The sequence below is a fragment of the Dasypus novemcinctus genome, chromosome 15 (genome assembly GCF_030445035.2).
Source record: "Dasypus novemcinctus isolate mDasNov1 chromosome 15, mDasNov1.1.hap2, whole genome shotgun sequence".
In the NCBI taxonomy this organism is placed as follows: Eukaryota; Metazoa; Chordata; class Mammalia; order Cingulata; family Dasypodidae; genus Dasypus; species Dasypus novemcinctus.
Window position 1 is genome coordinate 88,836,460 of NC_080687.1, and position 18,826 is coordinate 88,855,285.

The following is an 18,826-nucleotide window of genomic DNA, read 5'->3' on the forward strand; positions in this document are numbered from 1 at the left end:
TGATTTATTAATGTTATCACTGGAATTTAGACTCTGAGGCATACGCTCCTTAAGATAGTGTCCAGATAATGTTATAATAGAGCTTCCCTTGTTAGATAGAGCTCTTTCTTCCTGTATCTTCCTCTTTATGTCTTCTTGAGTGAGTGTTCATTTTTATCAGCCCACCAAGGGGGCAGGGACTTAACCATGAGTCATGCCCTACTGACATGGTTGAATCAAAGCCCCAATCTTAACATAATTTAATCAAAGACATCTCAGTTAACTCTAATACAATCAAAGGGTATCACAAGTCAGTTTACAAACATAATCCTTCTTTTTTTTGGAATTCATAAATAATATCAAACTGCTACACTCCACTTTCTAAATTCCAAAAAGACATTACAATATTCAAAAACACTTTAAATCAGTAACAATGCTAAGTACAAAATTATATCAAAATGAATCAGTTATAGAAATACAGTGTTTCTTGGGGTATCTGAGCTCTAGAACTCATCCTCCAAGAATACTGGGGTGATGGACACTCTTTCCCCAATCTCTGAGACAGTCTCAACCCCCTTAGTACAGTGAAGTGGCAGCAACATTCTCCCTAATCTCTGGCATACAGGCCTAAACCATCTCAGAACAGTGAAGTGGTGACTTGACCTTCCCTAATCTCTGAGGAACAGGCCCACCCTCTCAAACCACTGGGGTGGTGACCTCACTCTCCCCAACCCTTGGGGAATGTGCTCCATTCTCTCTGTACCCTGGGGTGGCAAAACTCTCCCTGAACAGTGCACTAGAACATCCACCCTCTTCAAATGTTGGGGAAAACATACCCTCTGTATACACATGGTGGGGTCCCTCTCTTGGCCCAAGGAGATATCTTAATTTCAGACCTCAGCTTCCATGGTTTTCCTCTTAAAGCCATTTTCCCTTCCATTTCTCTCCTCCATGTCTCTTTTAGTCCAGGCTGACAGTGGTTTTTTTCTTACAGAGCTCTCAAAAAGCTTGTTGGTTTAGCATGCAAGAAGCAGAGGCCCAAGCCATCAGACAGTAACATTTTCCACAGGTCTTTCCTGAATAACTGCATTTTCAATCCTGGCCTAAAAGTTCCAAGTTTAGTTAATTCCTCAAATGGGGCACTATCATCTGGGGGCTTGATTTTCAGAGGCTTGAAATTTCTGGAATCTGTTTCTGGTTTCTTTGTGCCTAGTAATTCAGTTCTCAGCTTTCCTGTAACATTTTGCTATAAGCTGCAAGGAGAAGCCAGGCTGCGTTTTCCACATTTAGTTTGGAAATCTCCTTGGCTAGATGTCCAAGTTCATAATTTTCAAATTCAGCCTTCTCATATAACATGAGGAGTCAATCTTGCTAAGTTCCCTGCAACTTTAAAACACGAATCACTTTCCTCCAGTTTCCAATAATAGTTGCATCATTTCCTACCAAAGCCTCATCAGAAAAAACTTTAGGCTCCATATTCCTTCCAACAGATTGCTCTTCAAAGCAATCTAGACCTTTCCCATTAAGCATCTGACAATTTCTCCAAAAAAAAAAAATACCCATTTATAAAACTGTTCCAGCATTTTCGGTAATTATATCAGACTACAACTTATTTTCTTGGTACCAAATTCTGTATTAGTCAGCCAAAGAGGTGCTGATGCGAAGTAACAGAAATCTGTTGGCTTTTACAAAGGGTTAGGGTAGAAACTTACAGTTACAAGGCCCTAAAGAGTCCAACTCAAGGTTGGTTTCTCACCAAAGTCAGTTGCCACATATTGAAGCAAGATGGTTGTCAATCTCTATGAGGTTCAGCTTTCCTCTTTCTCAGCTGCAGGCTGGCATAGGGTTTGTCTCCCTTCCTGGGGCCTCAGGATCAAAGTTTTCTCCTTTTCCATGTCATGACAAAGTTCTCTCTTCCCATATATCTTCTTCAGTGTGTGTCTGTTTATATCAGCCCACCAGGGGGCAGGGGCTCAACTCTGAGTCACACCCTACTGACATGGTCTAATCAACACACTAATCTTATTGTAATGTAATTAAAGACATCTCAGTTGAATTTAATATATCCAGAGGAACAGACCAGTTTACATACATAATCTTTTTTTTTTTTTTTTGAATTCATAATATCGAACTGCTATAAACACCAAGAGCTAATTAAAAAGAAAAAAGGAGAAAAAGAAAAGACCTTTCCCTGCCTTTTCAGATTGACCTATGCAAGTACTCTCCTTCAGGATTTATCCACACACATAAAGTGTAGGGGCTGTCCTGACTCTTTTGGCATATGCAGCTTGACTTGGGCATACACATGTGACACTACGAATCCCCCCTTTGATACAGATATGAATAACTCTTCTTTCCTAGGAAGCAATTTCCTCAAGGTCCCCTGGGCACTGCACCTCATATCCAACACCCAGCAATCCCTTCCCCACAGTTTCTAGGCAAACTTGATGAACTACTTTCTACAAGGAGGGCGAGTTCTGGATCAGCAAGTCCCTCATGCCACCACCAGAAAGACTGGGCCAGACAAACATGCTCCCAGTATTGCATGAGGGTTATTCTACTCCTCCATAACTGGGACCAGGGAATGGTGGACTGGCAGAACAGGCTAGCTCCGCACCAAGCCAGTGAGGGGTGGGGGACAGGACAGCCAGGGCACCACAAGATCTGACTACTTTTTAAAATTTTTATTTTCATTTTTATTTCCTGGGGGCCACGGGTTGAACCCAGGACCTTGTATGTGGCAGGAAGTCAGCGTTCAACCACTGAGCCACATCAGCCTCCTTGACTTGGTTTTATCATTTGTTTTGCTTGTTGCTTTATTTTTGTTTTTTCAGGAGGCACTGGGAAATGAACCTGGGACATCCCCATGTGGGAGGTGGGAGCTCAACTGCTTGAGCCATATCTGCTCCCAAGATCCTACCACTTTTGATTCCATCCTTGCTCTGTTTCTGTTATCCTTTAACTATTTTCTGAAGATTTGAGAAAGATGTTTCAGTCAGTTCTCGCTGGTTGTTCAAAGCTTCTGTGGAAGGATGGAGCCCTGAAGTATCTCTGACAGTTTATTCAGGGTAGGGCCTCAACTTTGGCTTTTTGATGAAAAGACACTGCTATGCTTCTCCTGAACATTCCAGTTTAAAAGCACACATGATTCTGGATACACAGACATACAGATATTTCAGTACAGATATATAGACAAGGCATTATAGCACCAAAGAAGACTTATAATGGGATCATAAACAAAACTTAGATCATAAAAATGCAGAAAATTAGGTACATCTTAAAGACTATGAACCTGCAATTCATTACCTTAATGGTTACCTCTTTTTCTCCCATCTGGATAGTCACGGAAGCTTGGGAGACATAGTTTTCAGTCATCCTCTCCACTCTTACAATCTCTTTAGGAAGTATAGAGTTGCTTGAATCCTGGAGTTCAAAGCGCTGTAAAATTACAAGAAAATCACATAGCTTACTTTTCTCTTTAGTATTAATAATGGGTATCTGGGGAAAGATGATTCTACCTTAATTAGAACTGAAACAAACTCTACATTATAAAATTAGAGGTTAGAAAATTTTTTTCTCTTTCTACTAATACCATTCTATCAAGCCAACTTCTACTAAAGATGATATGAAAATAGTCCCTGAAACTTACTAAATGACAATTAAATGGAATCACTGAATTCCTGAGCTGGTAAAAGTTGGCAGCCTACCTTTCTTGATAATCAACACTTGTACTTTCCTAGAAAGGGATGGTGGGACTTTTGAAAACATGCTAAAGTAAAACATGGCCTATATCAGTTGATTTCCTAAAACCAACCAAAGTTCATATGTTGCCTTTAATTCAAGAAAACAGAACTTCCTGGATACCATTCTGCTGTTTCTCTCTGTAGTTTTCTTAATGGATTAAAATAAATTCTATCAACAATCTTCCTCAGTATCTGGTACAGTGCCTTCTACAGTGTAGTATTCTCAATATTCATGACAATGAATTTTAAAAGCCAGCACCACTGATTCCTTCTCAATGCAGGCCAATTATAAATGTTCTAACAGTGACTACAACCCTTATAACAGCTAGGCATATAAAAAATGCACATTTATAAGTATGTGATAAATGAGAATACTCACTGAAAATTAATCAAATTCTATGCCCTACTAACAACAGAATGTTCAATATGAAAAGCTGAATTCATTTTCAGTATTAAATAGGCAGAAATGCCCTCTTGCCAAAATCCTACAACAGTCTTCAAACATTATCCCTAAAGTAAAAGAGTTGAACCTTGTTGAAAGAACAGATCATTACTTCCTTCTACAGAATGATTTAATTCCAAAAACTAGATTTCTGTAAAGAAAGTGGTCTTCAACCTTAATATTTTAAAACACAACAGCCAGTTCAAGTCTTCACTTTGATATCAAGTACTCAAGACAAATCACTATTCCTTTCCTCAAAACTAAGAAAAATTATTGTACTACCATAAAAAAATACATGTTTTAAACTCTATACAATTTATGTATGTAAATCCCCCTGAACTCACTGAAATTGATTGGAATTTTTTCCATGTTATAGACAAGTAACATTTATTGACAAATTAATTTCATGCCAAAAAAAAAAAAAAAAGCCACACTAAGGGAGGTGCAGTAAGAAAGGAGTAGGCCGACGCCATGTAATTAGAGCCATTAAATTATAGCTATATATATATATACGCACTTAAAGGTAAATTTTGCATATATATATATGCACTTAAAGGTAAATTTTGCCCTGGCAATAGTAACATTAGTCTAGCTTGACAGGAGATTGGTGTCAGAGCACTCATATTTCAAAACTGAGTACTAGTGCCCTGAACTACATCCCGTACATATGCCATAGAAGTAATTCAATCTAAAGTATTCCAAAGGAATGAAAAGAGTAGGCTAGACTATGCTAAGATAGTATGACAACTCAAGTTGCAAGGTGAATTATCATTTGAGGACATAGGAAATTTTAGAGTACTATAATCACAAAGGCAATTCAGAGTAAAATAGATACATTTTCAGAAGTATTTCAGGTGACATGTAAGCAAGGAGTAGAACATCAGTTAATTTACCTTACCATTTTATATTGTTCCCTATGATGTCTACAATTTTAATTAAACAAACAGTAGCAGCATTCTATTTTGATATACTTTCTCTAGGATTACATTTGAACTGTGAATGATAATTAAATAAAGGGAAATGTAAATCACATGGTTGCTGATCTAAAAGGCTTCCATAAACTCCCTCACCATGCCCAATCCTATCCCACCAAACTAGGCATTTCCTTTAAACCTTTTTCTAGGATGTTGAACATTAAAAGAAATATTCTCCATGCCATTTTGAATGACTACTGAACAAATATGCGGCCTCAGGCTCTGTGAACCACTTTTCCCAAAGCCACTTAGCAATTACTATAAATCATTACTTCTCTCCTTAGAAGTCAATCTTAGCCCATCCATTCTATTCTCAGCAGGCAAACTACATGCCTATTCTACCCATAACAAAGAAAAAAAAAGGGGGGAGGGATTTAGGTTATATATAAGTTACCATATGTATACACAAAAAGACCCATAGACCTGTATATCACAATGTAAACAGTGTGCTAAAATTAATAGCAGAGCTGTAAGATTGTTTTATCAATTGTTACAAAGGTACCACACTAATTCAAAATGTTAATAATAGGGCAAACTGTGTGAGTGAAGAAGGTGATATAGGAGAATTTCATACTTCCTGCATCTAATAAAAATTTTAAAATAAATGAAAAAATAAATAACAAATAAATGAAGGAAGGAAGGAACGGAGGGAGGGAATCTACTAGGTTCACTCAATCTCCAGAACTAGAATAAAAAATGTTTTCTATTGATTCTGTCAATGTTCAACAAGGTTTTTTAAATGAACAAATTAAATTTCCTTCATTTTCAAAATCATCTATATTTTCATCATTCCCTATTTCTTTTCCTATTTTCTCTCAGGAGAAAGGACTTCTGCTTTAAATAGAAGTGATGGAGAGCCATTAGCAGCCCACCATCTCCATTTCAGTTACAGGCAACTCCATCTTTCCAGATGCTGGGTAGAAATTATGTTCTTCCATCATTCCAAACCTAGATACAATGGTGCTCTGGAAATATCCTTTCCCATTTTTCCCAGGCCATATTTCTATAATCATTTACCATACACTCCACAGATTGTGTCCCTTCGTCCTATAAAGATGCCTATCTCCCCCATTCCATGAAACAATAAGGCATATAAAAAAAGCATTTTTTGATTCTAAAATGTATTCAAGTGACCACCATCTTTTTTGCTTCAGTTTGTCATCAAACTTATTTTACAAGTAGAATATAAATGCTCTTTTGGCTTCCTCATCTCCCATTATATTCAGTCCACTGGATTTTTACATTCTCACAACTCTATTAGCACTGCTCTTGGTAAATTCACAGTAATATGTAATCTGCCAAATTAAGTCAACTAGTTTTCACTGTCCCCTCCTTCTCTGTCTCTCTTGCAGGTTCTTCTTCATCTTCCTGACCAGTACCCATTAAGTACTTGAGGACCTTTCCAATTTTATATCTACATTCAATTTTTTCCCCATGTTTTAAAATTAGAGCATTTGGTTTACAGAAAAATCATGCAGAAAATGTGTTCCCATATACTACCCTTCCATACACACACTTTCCCCATTATTAACATTTTGCATTAGTGTGGTAAGTTTGTAACAATTGATGAAACAATATTATTACAATTATACTAATAACTATAGACAATGCTTATATTAGGATTTACTCTTTGTGTTGTACAGTTCTATTGTTTTGTTTGTTTGGTTTTTTTCTGGTAACATATATACAACCTAAAATTTCCCATTTTATCCAGTTTCAAATATACAGTTGAGTGGTGACAATTACATCCACAATATTGCACTGCCATCCCCACTATCCACCACCAAAACTTTTCCATCACCCCAAAGAGAAACTCCATTCCAGTTAAGCATGAACTCCCCATTCCCAACCCCTACCCAGCCCCTGGTAAACCATATTATAATTTCTGACTCTATGGATTTGCTTAATCTAATTATTTCCTATAAATGAGATCACAAAACATTTGCCCTTTTGTATCTGGCTTATTTCACCCAGCACGATGTTGTCAAAGTTCACCCATATTGTCCCCCATAGCAGAACTTCATTCCCTACTCATTCACCTCTTTTGGACACTAGGTTGCTTTCACCTCTTGGCAACTGTACATAATGCGTATGGGTGTGCAAGTATCTGTTAAAGCCTCTGTTTTCAATTCTTTTGGTTATGTACCTAGAAGTGGGATTGCTAGGTCATGTGGGAATTTTATATTTAACTTTCTGAGAAACTATCAAACTATTTTCCACAGTAGCTGCATCATCTTACATTTTTACCGCAAAGGAATGAGTGTTCCTATTTTTCCACGTCCTCTCCAACACTTACTTTCCTTTTTCTTTTTCAATAGTAGCCATTCTACTGGGTGTGAAATAGTATCTCATCGTGATTTTGATTTATGTTTCCCTAATGGCTAATAATGTTGAGAATTTTTCCATGGGTTTATTGGCCATTGTTATGACTTTAGAGAAATGTCTATTCAATTATTTTACCTATTTCTTAACTGGGTTGTTTGTTTTGCTGTTATCTACTTCACTTTTTTTTTTTTTAATTTACTTTTAGAGAGGTTTTAGATTAAATTACAGAAAAATTACACCAAAAGTATAGGGAATTTTCACATAATTCCCTTCCCCCCATACCCACACACATAGCTATTATTTTATTATTATTATTTTGCATTTTGATATTAGTATAACTGAATCAGAATCACATGTATTGCATTCTGCTTTTTTAAGTTGGTGTTTCTGTGTGATGGAGCTGGACCCAGATGTGATCTCTTTACACAAGCCTTTCCTGTTACTTTACTGGAATTGTAGTTGGTGCTAGAGCTTAATATATACCCAGGGGATCTGAATCTCTGGACTGACCATATGATAGCCAGGCCCTGAGCCTCAACAGACTTCAGCTCCTACCCTCTGGTTTATTGGTATTACCCCATTCAGCTAACATGGAGTTGAAGAAGGTCAACCACCACACCATGGAGCCAAGAGTGCCTACAACTGAAAGCAGGAGGATTGCATCCAGCATGCATGTGGAATCTAAGCCCCCTCTTGACATAGATGTGGAGTGGACACAACCAATCCAAGACCCACAGGATGGAGGAATAGAATATGTATTAGAGTGGACTTACTGATATTCTATTCATGAACTATTGTGATTAGTAATCAAAGAAAATGTGGCATTGGTGCGAAGAAAGTGGCCATGGTGGCTGATGGGTGTGGGGAATGGGAGGAAGAGATGAGATGTGGAGGCGTTTTCGAGACTTGGAGTTGTCCTGGGTGGTGCTGCAGGGACAATTACTGGACATTGTAGGTCCTCCCATGGCCCACTGGATGGAACGTGGGAGAGTGTGGGCTATGATGTGGACCACTGACCATGAGGTGCAGCAATGCTCAGAGATGTATTCACCAAATGCAATGAATGTCTCATGATGATGGAGGAGAATGTTGCTATGGGGGGAGTAGTGGGGTGAGGGGGGTGGGGGGTATATGGGGACTGCATATTTTTTTAATGTAATATTAAAAAAATGAATAAAGACAAAAAAAATTTCCTGTTTTTTTTTTTAAATGTATATGTAGGTATGTGTATATTATATATGTGAGTGTGCATGTATATCCTAGCATTTCTCCTTTGCTCATTAAACCATAACTGATACAAATATCAACAAACCTTCCTTTGGTTTACATTGAAGAATTTTATAAATATGATTCCAAAACATAATGACACAAAAATAAACCAACCAGAAAACTCCTTTTCAGGGGTGAGGACGGAAAGGAGCAAAGCATGTGACACAAAGAATAACTTCTTATATACTTGTTGTAAAGGGAACACAAAGAAAAAAAAATACATTTTTATTACAGAAGATGTGAACTTACAAAACAGTCATACACATACGTGGAATTCCCATAAAACACCCCCCTCCCACCAACACACCACACCATTATGGAATATTTGTTACAGATTATGAGATAACATCATCGTACTACTACCATTAACTATGGTCCATAGTGTACATTCAGCATATTTTTCCATATCCTCCTATTATTAACACAGTACATCTTTGGCTTTGATGCAAGAATATTGCAGTATTGCTCTTAACTATAGTCCACAGATTACATTAATTGTATTTTTCCCATACTTCTCCACATTCCCACTACCCTGCAATAGTGACATGCATCCATTCTAGTTCACAGAAGGCATTCTTGCATTTGTACCATTCGCCACAATTCTCATCCACCTCTGGGTTCAGTGTTATTCAGTCCCTAGATTCTCTTTCAATTGACACTTACATCCCTAGACTATCTTTTTCAGCCACAATCACATTTATAAACCAACTGCTACTCGCTATAATGTGTTACCATCAACTCTACCCATTTCCACACTTTTACAGTTAATCAAAACTTCTACATACATTAAGCATCAGTAGTCCTTCATAGCCCTACTCTTACCTCCTAATAACCTATACTCTGGGTATAAACTCCATGTATTTATTCTTCACATTTAGTTCATATTAGTGAGACCATGTAGTATTTGCCCTTTTGTATCTGGCTTACTTCACTTAGAATAATATCTTCAAGATTCATTCATGTTATGTGTTCCAATTTCATTTCTTCTTACCGTGGCATAGTATCCCATTGTGGTATATATATATATATATATACCACATTTTATTTATTGATTGATGGACCCTTGGGTTATTTCCATCTTTTGGCAATTGTGAATAACACTGCTATGAACGTTGGTGAGCAAATGCCTATTCATGTCAGTTTTCTGGATATATTCCTAGTAGAGGAATACTGGATGATATGGCAATTCTATATTCAGCTTCCTGAGGAACCACCATACTGTCTTCTACAGAGGCTGTACCATTTTACAATCTCACCAATAGTGAAGGAATGTTCCTATTTTTCCAGATCCTCTCCAGCACTTATTATTTTCTGCTTTGTTTTTGGGGGGGTTTTTTTTGGTATGTGGTTTTTTCAGGAGGTACCAGGGAGTGAACCAAGAACCTCCTACATGGGAAGCAGGCACTCAACCACTTAAGCTACATCGGTTCCTGTTTTTTGAATACTGGCCTTTCTATGCAGTGTGAGATGATATCTCACTGTCATTTTGATTTACGTTTCTATAATAGCTAGTGATATTGAACATTTTTTTCATGTGCTTTTTAGCATTTATATTTCCTCTTTGGAGAAATGTCTATTTAAGTCTTTTGTCCATTTTTTAAATTGAATTACTTGCTCTTTTATTGCTGAATTGCTTGATCTCTTTACAGAGGATGGAAATCAAACCCTTATTATCCTTATTATTGACATCTTAGATTAGTGTGGTACATTCGTTATAGTTGATGAACCAATATTGAGGCACTGCTACTAACCAAAGTCTACAGTTTACTTTATGGTTTACATTTTGTGCTGTACAGTTACATAGGTCTTGACAAATGCATAATGTCATGAAGCTGTCGTTGTGGTTCAACAGAGAAGAAACTCACTGTCCCAAATATGCCCTGTTCCACCCGTTCATCACCCCCTTCTGAATTCCTGGCAACCACTTTCTTTATATCAATGTTACAAGTTCTCCCATCAATACAAGATAACATGCACGATAACATCTATGACCACACACACCCCATCATGACTGTTCATTTCCCCAATCCCAAGGGACCCAGGACAAAGTCTGCTCTGGCAGACCTAGGCAAAGAGAGGTTCCAGATATCCTGGGGCAGATGGAAAGAATTACCCTGTTTGCAGCTACAAACACTCCCCGTTTTTTGGGATGTCCACCATCATCACTGTGTTGGTGTTTGGCAAGCCCAAAGAACTGGAGAGTAGCACTTGTCTGCTCTTCTGCTGGGATTCAGGGCTCAGCTGGCACTTAAACAGTGGAAAGGTTTACGTCTCTGTGAAATATACTTAACAGGGACATTGAAAATTATAGGTTCAAATAAAAGGAGTAGAAGAGTCATGATTGGGGGAATTACACATGAGAATAACTATATTATATTGGAGAGATAGAAAGTCATGTATTCCCAGGTAGGGACTGGTAAAGGGGTGTGGATTTCATGACACTGTGTGCCTTGCCTCTGTTGTCCTGATATCCCACATTCAGTTTTTAAATAATCTCATTCATTTTCATGACTTTAAAAATCATCTGTACATTCATGACTCCCAATGTTCTCTCTCTAGTCCAGATCTCTTTCCTTAACTCCTGACTTTTTTTTCACAGATGCATGCTTGTTTTCATTTGGGCATCTAACAGGCATCTCAAAACAAAGATGCCCAACACTCATGTCTTGATCTTCCCTCCATATTATCCATCTCGAACTTCATCATGACAGGTGCTCAGTCCAAAAAGCCTGGAATCATCCTTGACTCTTCTTTGTCCCACATCCTGCATCAAATCTATAAGCAGATCCTATTGTCTATCTTCAAAAGATAACTTAAATCCAACCACTTCTTACCAACCTCACTTCTGGTCCAAACCACAATAATCTCTCAACCAGATTACCATGTCAGTCTCCTAAGCAGTTTTTTTTCCTGCTTTTACCTTTACCTACTGTACCAGTTTGATATGGTTATGCATTCCAAAAACTGATATTAGATTATATTTGTAAACTGGTCTGTACCCGGGTGTGACTAAGTTATGATTAGTGCTTTGATTGGGCCATGTCATTAGGGCATGCAGTCTCCACCCCTTGGTGAGTGGGGACTCACAGATAAAAGGCATGGCTAAGGACAGAGTTGGGGGTTCTTAATGTTGGAGTTTTGATGTTGGAGTTTGATGCTGAAGTCTTAAGCTGGAGCCTCAGGGAAAGAGATAGAACCGTTTGCCTGATAGACTAGAGCTGACCTTGTAAAGAGAGGCAAAGCCTAGAGAGCCTTATAGTCTACAATTGACCTTGTGGAGAAAACAGAGGAGCTGAGCTGAGGAACCCAGGAAGCCTGAACCCTCGCAGACATTGGCAGCCGTCTTGCTTTAACACGTGAAAATAGACTTTGGTGAGGGAAGTAACTTATGCTTTATGGCCTGGTATCCGTATGCTCCTACCCCAAATAAATACCCCTTATAGAAACCAACCAATTTCTGGAATTTTACATCAGCACCCCTTTGGCTGACTAATACACCTACTATAGTCTATTCGTTACTCAAAAATCATCATGAACCTATTAAAATGTTCTGTCACATAAGTTACTCCTCTGCTCAAAATCTTCTAATGGCTTTCCATCTCATTCAGACTGAAAGCAGAATTCCTTTCAATGGCCTACAGAACCCTACATGATCTGACCTCTTTTACTTTCCAACCTCATCTCCAGCTAACCCCTCCTTATTAATTCATTCTGGCCCCATCACACTCTCCTTTGCTGTTTCTAGGATAGCTCAGGGATGCTCCTATCTCAGCACTTTTATACTGCCAATTCTCTTGGTCTGAAATGCTTTCTCCCCACAGGATTCACTCTTTATCCTTCAGATATTTATTCAAATATCATCTTCTCAGCCCTTCCTCAATTGACACACTATATACTTTGCCATTTACTTACTTTATTGTTTGTTGGTTGATTAACTGGTTGGCTCCCCCTCATTAAAAAATAAGCTCCATGAAGGTAGGGACTTTAGGTCATTTTGATTACTACTCTATATCTCCAACAAAACAGCCTGGCTAGTTGAATGGAATAAATAATTTCTTGAATGAATAATCTATGAGTCTTCATTTAACAAGACCTCTCTGCAGCATTTGAAACTGTTGCTATTACTTTCTTCTTAAGACAGTCTCTTTCAATGCTCCATAGTGATACTGTTCTCCTTCTACTTCTCTGACAGGTCGTCCTTTTTCTAATTTGAAGATTTTCCCCCCTCTATCCAATCCTTAAAAGTTGGTGCTTCTAGGGCTCAGTCTTAGGGCATTTTTTCTTCTCACTATATATGCTCCCTTTGAGTTTTCAAATCCAACCCCATGAATTCAACTAATACCTACACATTAATGATTCCCAAGTATTTATCTTAAATATCAAAATCAAAATAACTTCAGATCCATATCCATATTTCCCTTTCAAATATGGTTCAAACCCCCAGCCTCCTTGACCCATGTGGAGCTGGCCCATGCGCAGTGCTGATGCGCGCAAGGAGTTCCGTGCCATACAGGGGTGTCCCCCGCTTAGGGGAGCCCCACTCGCAAGGAGTGCGCCCCATAAGGACAGCCGCCCACGTGAAAGAAAGTGCAACCTGCCCAGGAACGGTGCGCACACACGGAGAGCTGACATATCAAGATGACGCAACAAAAAGAAACAGATTCCCGTGCCGCTGGTAACAGAAGAGGACACAAAAAAAAGAAGACACGCAGCAAAATGGACACAGAGAACAGACAGCTGGGGCAGGGGAAGGGGAGAGAAATAAATAAAAATAAATCTAAAAAAAAAAAAAAAAAAGAATAACAAAGACCACATAGACTGCTCCTGAACAGTCCACAAAGAATTATATCAATTAATAGACTGTTCTATTCTTAAGAAGAGAGAGTTAATAATCTAATCTGGCTGTATGTATCAGTGTGTAATGATCTAACAAAAAGAAAGCATTTCATTAGGATCAGACAAATGGATTTAAGGCTCTCACTTGACTCCCTAAGAAGGAGATGGAGAAAAGAGTACTGCCCATTAACCACCCTTTTACTTAATTAAGGCATAGAAGATAATGACAATTTTTTCTTCTCTTAGCTAAGCAAAAGCAGTACTTTGTTTTTAAAAAACAAAATAAATTCTAGTTTACAATCAAATTTAAAATAATTTGTTGGTTATATGCACTCTCAATGCTCCCCTTAATTATGAAAGTCAAAATAAAGGGAAACAAAACCAAGCACCAGTAGCTACTTTCTTTAGAAAATTCATCTCTTTAAAGGTATTCAATAACATTATATACTTTGCATAATTAGTTTTGAAACTGGAGACCGGAAACACATCAGTTGTAGTGGTCTCATTGGAAAAATAAAGACCTTCGTTTATAACTGACTTATCTAGACAGTGATAAGAGAATTTCTTTTCTCAGTTATATCACAAAAATACTTTGCTGCTTCATTTTATCACAACTTGCCTTGGTTTCTTCCTCTAAGATACCTGCCTTGTTCCTAAATGTGCTGAGGGGCTCTAAGGATGCCTTTCATCTCAGATACTAGGAACTCTACTTCAACAAGCAAGTTCATCTTAGGTCCGATGTTGATTGGTTTTTTTTTTCAGCACCTAGAATGAACCATTTAGTAAAATACAGTCAGAAGATGGTAGTTTCCTGATTCCTTGAGCCTATGAATTAATTTCCCCTATTTTCAAACGGCTATTTCTACACCTTAATATCCTCTCTCCTTCTCCTTGTCTTTCTTTCCCTCTCATTCCTTCCCTCCCTCTTTTTCTCCATCTCTCTCTCTCCCCCTGACACACACACACACACACACACAACAGACCTCTTTCTTCTCTTCCATCAGTGGCTGTTACCCACTGTCCCCAGCCCCATTTCTGTTCTCTGCTGTCTGTCTCTTCTATTTTCCTTTGTCTCGTCATTGACTATTATTATCCCTTGCTTCTTTCTGCTTTCCTTTTAGAGTCTGTCCCTAACTATACTTCTCAGCACCTAAGAAGAGCTTTTTATTTATTCTTTTTTTTTTATAGTTATTTACCATAGAAGTAAATTTTTATTAGATATACAGCTCTCTTTTTTTTTTTTTTAAATTACATTATGAAAAATATGAGGTTCCATTCAACCCCACCGCCCCCACCCCCCCCACTCCCCCCACAGCAACACTCTCTCCCATCATCATGACACATCCATTGCACCTGGTAAGTTCATCTCTGAGCATCACTGCAACCCATAGTCAATGGTCCACATCATAGCCCAGACTCTCACGTTCCATCCAGTGGGCCCTGGGGGGATCTATAATGTCCCGTAATTGTCCGTGAAGCACTATCCAGGACAACTCCACGTCCCGAAAACGCCTCCACATCTCATCTCTTCCTCCCGTTCCCCACACCCAGCAGCCACCATGGCTACCGTTCCCACACCCATTCCACATTTTCTCTGTGGACATTGGATTGGTTGTGTCCATTGCACATCTATGTCAAGTGAGGGCTTAGATTCCATATGGGTACTGGATGCACTCCTCCCGCTTCCAGTTGTAGACACTCTAGGCTCCATGTTGTGGTGGTTGACCTTCTTCAACTCCATGTTAGCTGAGTGGAGTAAGTCCAATAAATCAAAGTGTAGGAGCTGACGTCTGTTGAGGCTCTGGGCCTGGGTGTCATATTATCAGTCCAGAGATTCAAATCCCCTACATATATCTTAAACCCAGCGCCGACTACAATTCCAACAAAGTAGCATGCAAGTCTTGTGAAAAGAGATCCCCTCTGAGTCCAATTCCATCACGCAGAAACACCAGGTCCAAAGAAGGGCTATCTGTCATGGCAGTGAACCCTTTCTGCCATGACCATAGAACCCGTGGGTCTCTTTATCCTTCAAAAGAACCAATACCTGGGGTTGTATCTACCTTATCTGTCTCTTAGACTCTGTTCAGTTGTACATAGGGCTATTCCTTCTGACAACCTCCAGACTCTTTTTTAGAGACTCACAGCCTTATAATCTCATTTCTCCTTTCCATTTCCCCCTTACATTAGGTCAAACAGCTTCCCGAAGTCATGTTATTATATGTAGACAGGTATATTCTGCTGTTCCGCATTGAATCTTTAATTCAAGGTCATTTTATAGTTGCTTCTTCAGCTGGTATGTGGTAGTGATCCCTCAGTGCCAGGGAGGCTCATCCCCGGGTGTCATGTCCCACGCTGGGGGGAATGCATCACATCTACACGCTGAGTTTGGCTGTGAGAGTGGCCACATTTGAGTAACATGCAGGCTGTCAGGAGGAAACCCCCAGGCACAATGCTACTCTAGGCCTCGTTCTTATTGCAGGTGTATAGGCTCAAAAGTGTAACCATTATTATCATGAGCCCACTGTTGGGCCCTCCTTCCTTCCTGGTTCTTGCCGTTGCACCTGGAGGATTGCCGCTGCTCTCCCAGGGCCCACAACAGTGACCCCCCGGCCAGGAGCCCAGTACCCCCCCAGCTGTTGTTTTTGTTTCCACTATGAGTATATATAGACATTACCATATACCCTGGGCATATGCCCTGTATAACTCCCTGTCAACCATATATATCCTGTCAATAACATCCCATATCAGTATTCCTCTGCTGCCATTGTTGAACCACTCTGTGATCCAAAACTTCCCGTAAAGTGAATCCCAACATAATGTCAGCTTCAGAAGAGTCTTAGATCACTGAAATTCATATATACAATATACAGTATTTCCCCATATCCATCATAAAACCTTTTCCCTTGCACAGCAATAATCTTTTAACTTATTCATATCATATTTCCTGAAACTGATGTACAGATTCCAACACTACAGTTTTCAAACAAGGTGACATTTGTGCTTACTATGTGGTCCATATTTTAGGCTGTACAGTTTTCTAAATTTTTTAGTTATCCTATGTTTTGTCTTATGGTTTTCATTATTAGTCTGTCGTCCCCTATATGTTTTTGGTGTAATATTAGCTGTTTTATATTAATCCTCATGTACTCTCACATAACTCCTCTTTTGCCCCTTATTTACCTTTGTTCCATCCATTCCACATCCATTTTCCCCTCCCCTTAGGGCCCACAACGCCTGCCAATCTAATACCCTGGGAGCCGTCCTTTCTCATGAGAGATACAGTTCTCTCTATTCGACGGCATTAGTCTTCCCCAGGATATGGGTCCACCCCACCCAATGGTAGAACCCACCTTGGCAAAATGAGCCTTCAGCTATTCCCTCCGGAGTCCGTCACGCATCAGACCATATCCCCTGAGCGTCCTAACCAGGTAACCCTCCTACTTATACTTTGATACGTTTTACTCAACATTTAGTTCTCAACGAACTTCTGACACTCTCCCATATTCGTATGTTGCCCCTCCCTCCCACCTATTTCTTGGACAATATTACCCCTCTTCCCATCCCCAGCCCCTCTCAAACCCAGAAAACCCCACCCGAAGGTAACCCCTTGCCCCCATTTTGTCCCTTCTTTGTGCTCATACTTACCGCCAGCTCATCACAGATTCCACCCCTGCAGACATTAACTCACATCCTTCCTCCACCCCCCGATTTCCTGTAAGCCACTTTTCCAGACTCTAGCTCTCTGAGGCAGTTAACTTATTTCATATCATTGAGGTCATATAGTATTTGTCCTTCAATGCCTGGGTTGCTTCACTCAACATAAGATTCTCAAGGTTCATCCATGTTATCACGTGCGATTGTAGTGTATTGGTTCTTACAGCTGAGTAGTATTCCATTGTGTGGATATACCACATTTTATTGATCCACTCATCTGTTGATGGACATTTGGATTGATTCCAACTTTTGGCGATGGTGAACAATGCTGCTATGAACATTGGTGTCCATATATCGGTTTGTGTCCTTGTTTTCAGATCTGATGGGTATATACCCAGCAGTGGTATTGCTGGGTCATATGGCAAATCTATGGATAATTTTTTGAGAAACCGCCAAACTGTCCTCCAGAATGGTTGGATCCTTCTGCATTCCCACCAGCAATGGATGAGTGTTCCCCTTTCTTCACATCCTCTCCAGCATTTGTATTCTACTGTTTTTTTCATGGCTGCCAATCTTATGGGAGTAAGATGGTATCTCATTGTAGTTTTGATTTGCATTTCCCTGATAGCTAGAGATTTGGAGCATTTTTTCATGTGCTTTTTAGCCATTTGTATTTCTTCTTTGGAGAAGTGTCTGTTTAATTCTTTTTCCCATTTTTTAAATGGGTTGTTTATCTTTTTGTTTTCAAGATATATGAGTTCTTTATATATGCAAGTTATAAGTCTCTTATCAGATATATGGTTGCCAAATATTTTCTCCCATTGTGTGGGTTCCCTTTTTACTTTCTTGACAAACTCCTTTGAGGTGCAGAAGGCTTTAATTCTGAGGTAGTCCCATTTATCTATTTGTTCTTTTGCTGCTCGTGCTTTTGGTGTGATATTCATGAAGCCATTTCCTATTACAAGGTCCTGTAGATGTTTCCCTACACTGCTTTCTAAGGTCTTTATGGTCTTGGCTCTTATATTTAGGTCTTTGATCCATCTTGAGTTGATCTTTGTATAAGGTGTGAGATGGTAATCCTCTTTCATTCTTCTACATATGGCTATCCAGTTCTCCAGGCACCATTTGTTGAATAGGCCATTCTCTCCCAGTTGAGAGGGTTTGGTGGCTTTATCGAATATTATATGGCTATATACATGAGGTTCTATATCTGAACTTTCAATTCGATTCCATTGGTCTGTGTGTCTCTCCTTATGCCAGTACCATGCTGTTTTCACTACTGTAGCTTTGTAGTATGTTTTGAAGTCAGGAAGTGTGATTCCTCCTATTTCGTTTTTCTTTTTCAATATGTCTTTGGCTATTCGGGGCCTCTTTCTATTCCAAATAAATTTCATAGTTAGTTTTTCTAGTTCCTTAAAGAAGGCTGTGTTGATTTTTATTGGGATTGCATTGAATGTGTAGATCAGTTTTGGTAGGATAGACATCTTAATAATATTCAGTCTTCCTATCCATGAACAGGGAATATTCTTCCATTTATTTAGGTCTTCTTTGATTTCCTTGAACAATCTTGTATAGTTCTCGATGTATAAGTTTTTTACCTCTTT

The 18,826-nt window shown here is 39.0% G+C and overlaps 1 protein-coding gene across 1 annotated transcript in view; it reads right to left on the reverse strand.

Annotated features, from left to right (window-relative positions):
* VWA8 (von Willebrand factor A domain containing 8) overlaps positions 1 to 18,826 on the reverse strand; it is a 429,880-nt gene that overhangs the window by 315,435 nt on the left and 95,619 nt on the right. Inside the window, exon 10 of the mRNA XM_058276628.2 lies at positions 3,286 to 3,417. Coding sequence (XP_058132611.1) covers positions 3,286 to 3,417 — 132 coding nt within the window. The remainder of the gene's footprint in view (positions 1 to 3,285; positions 3,418 to 18,826) is intronic.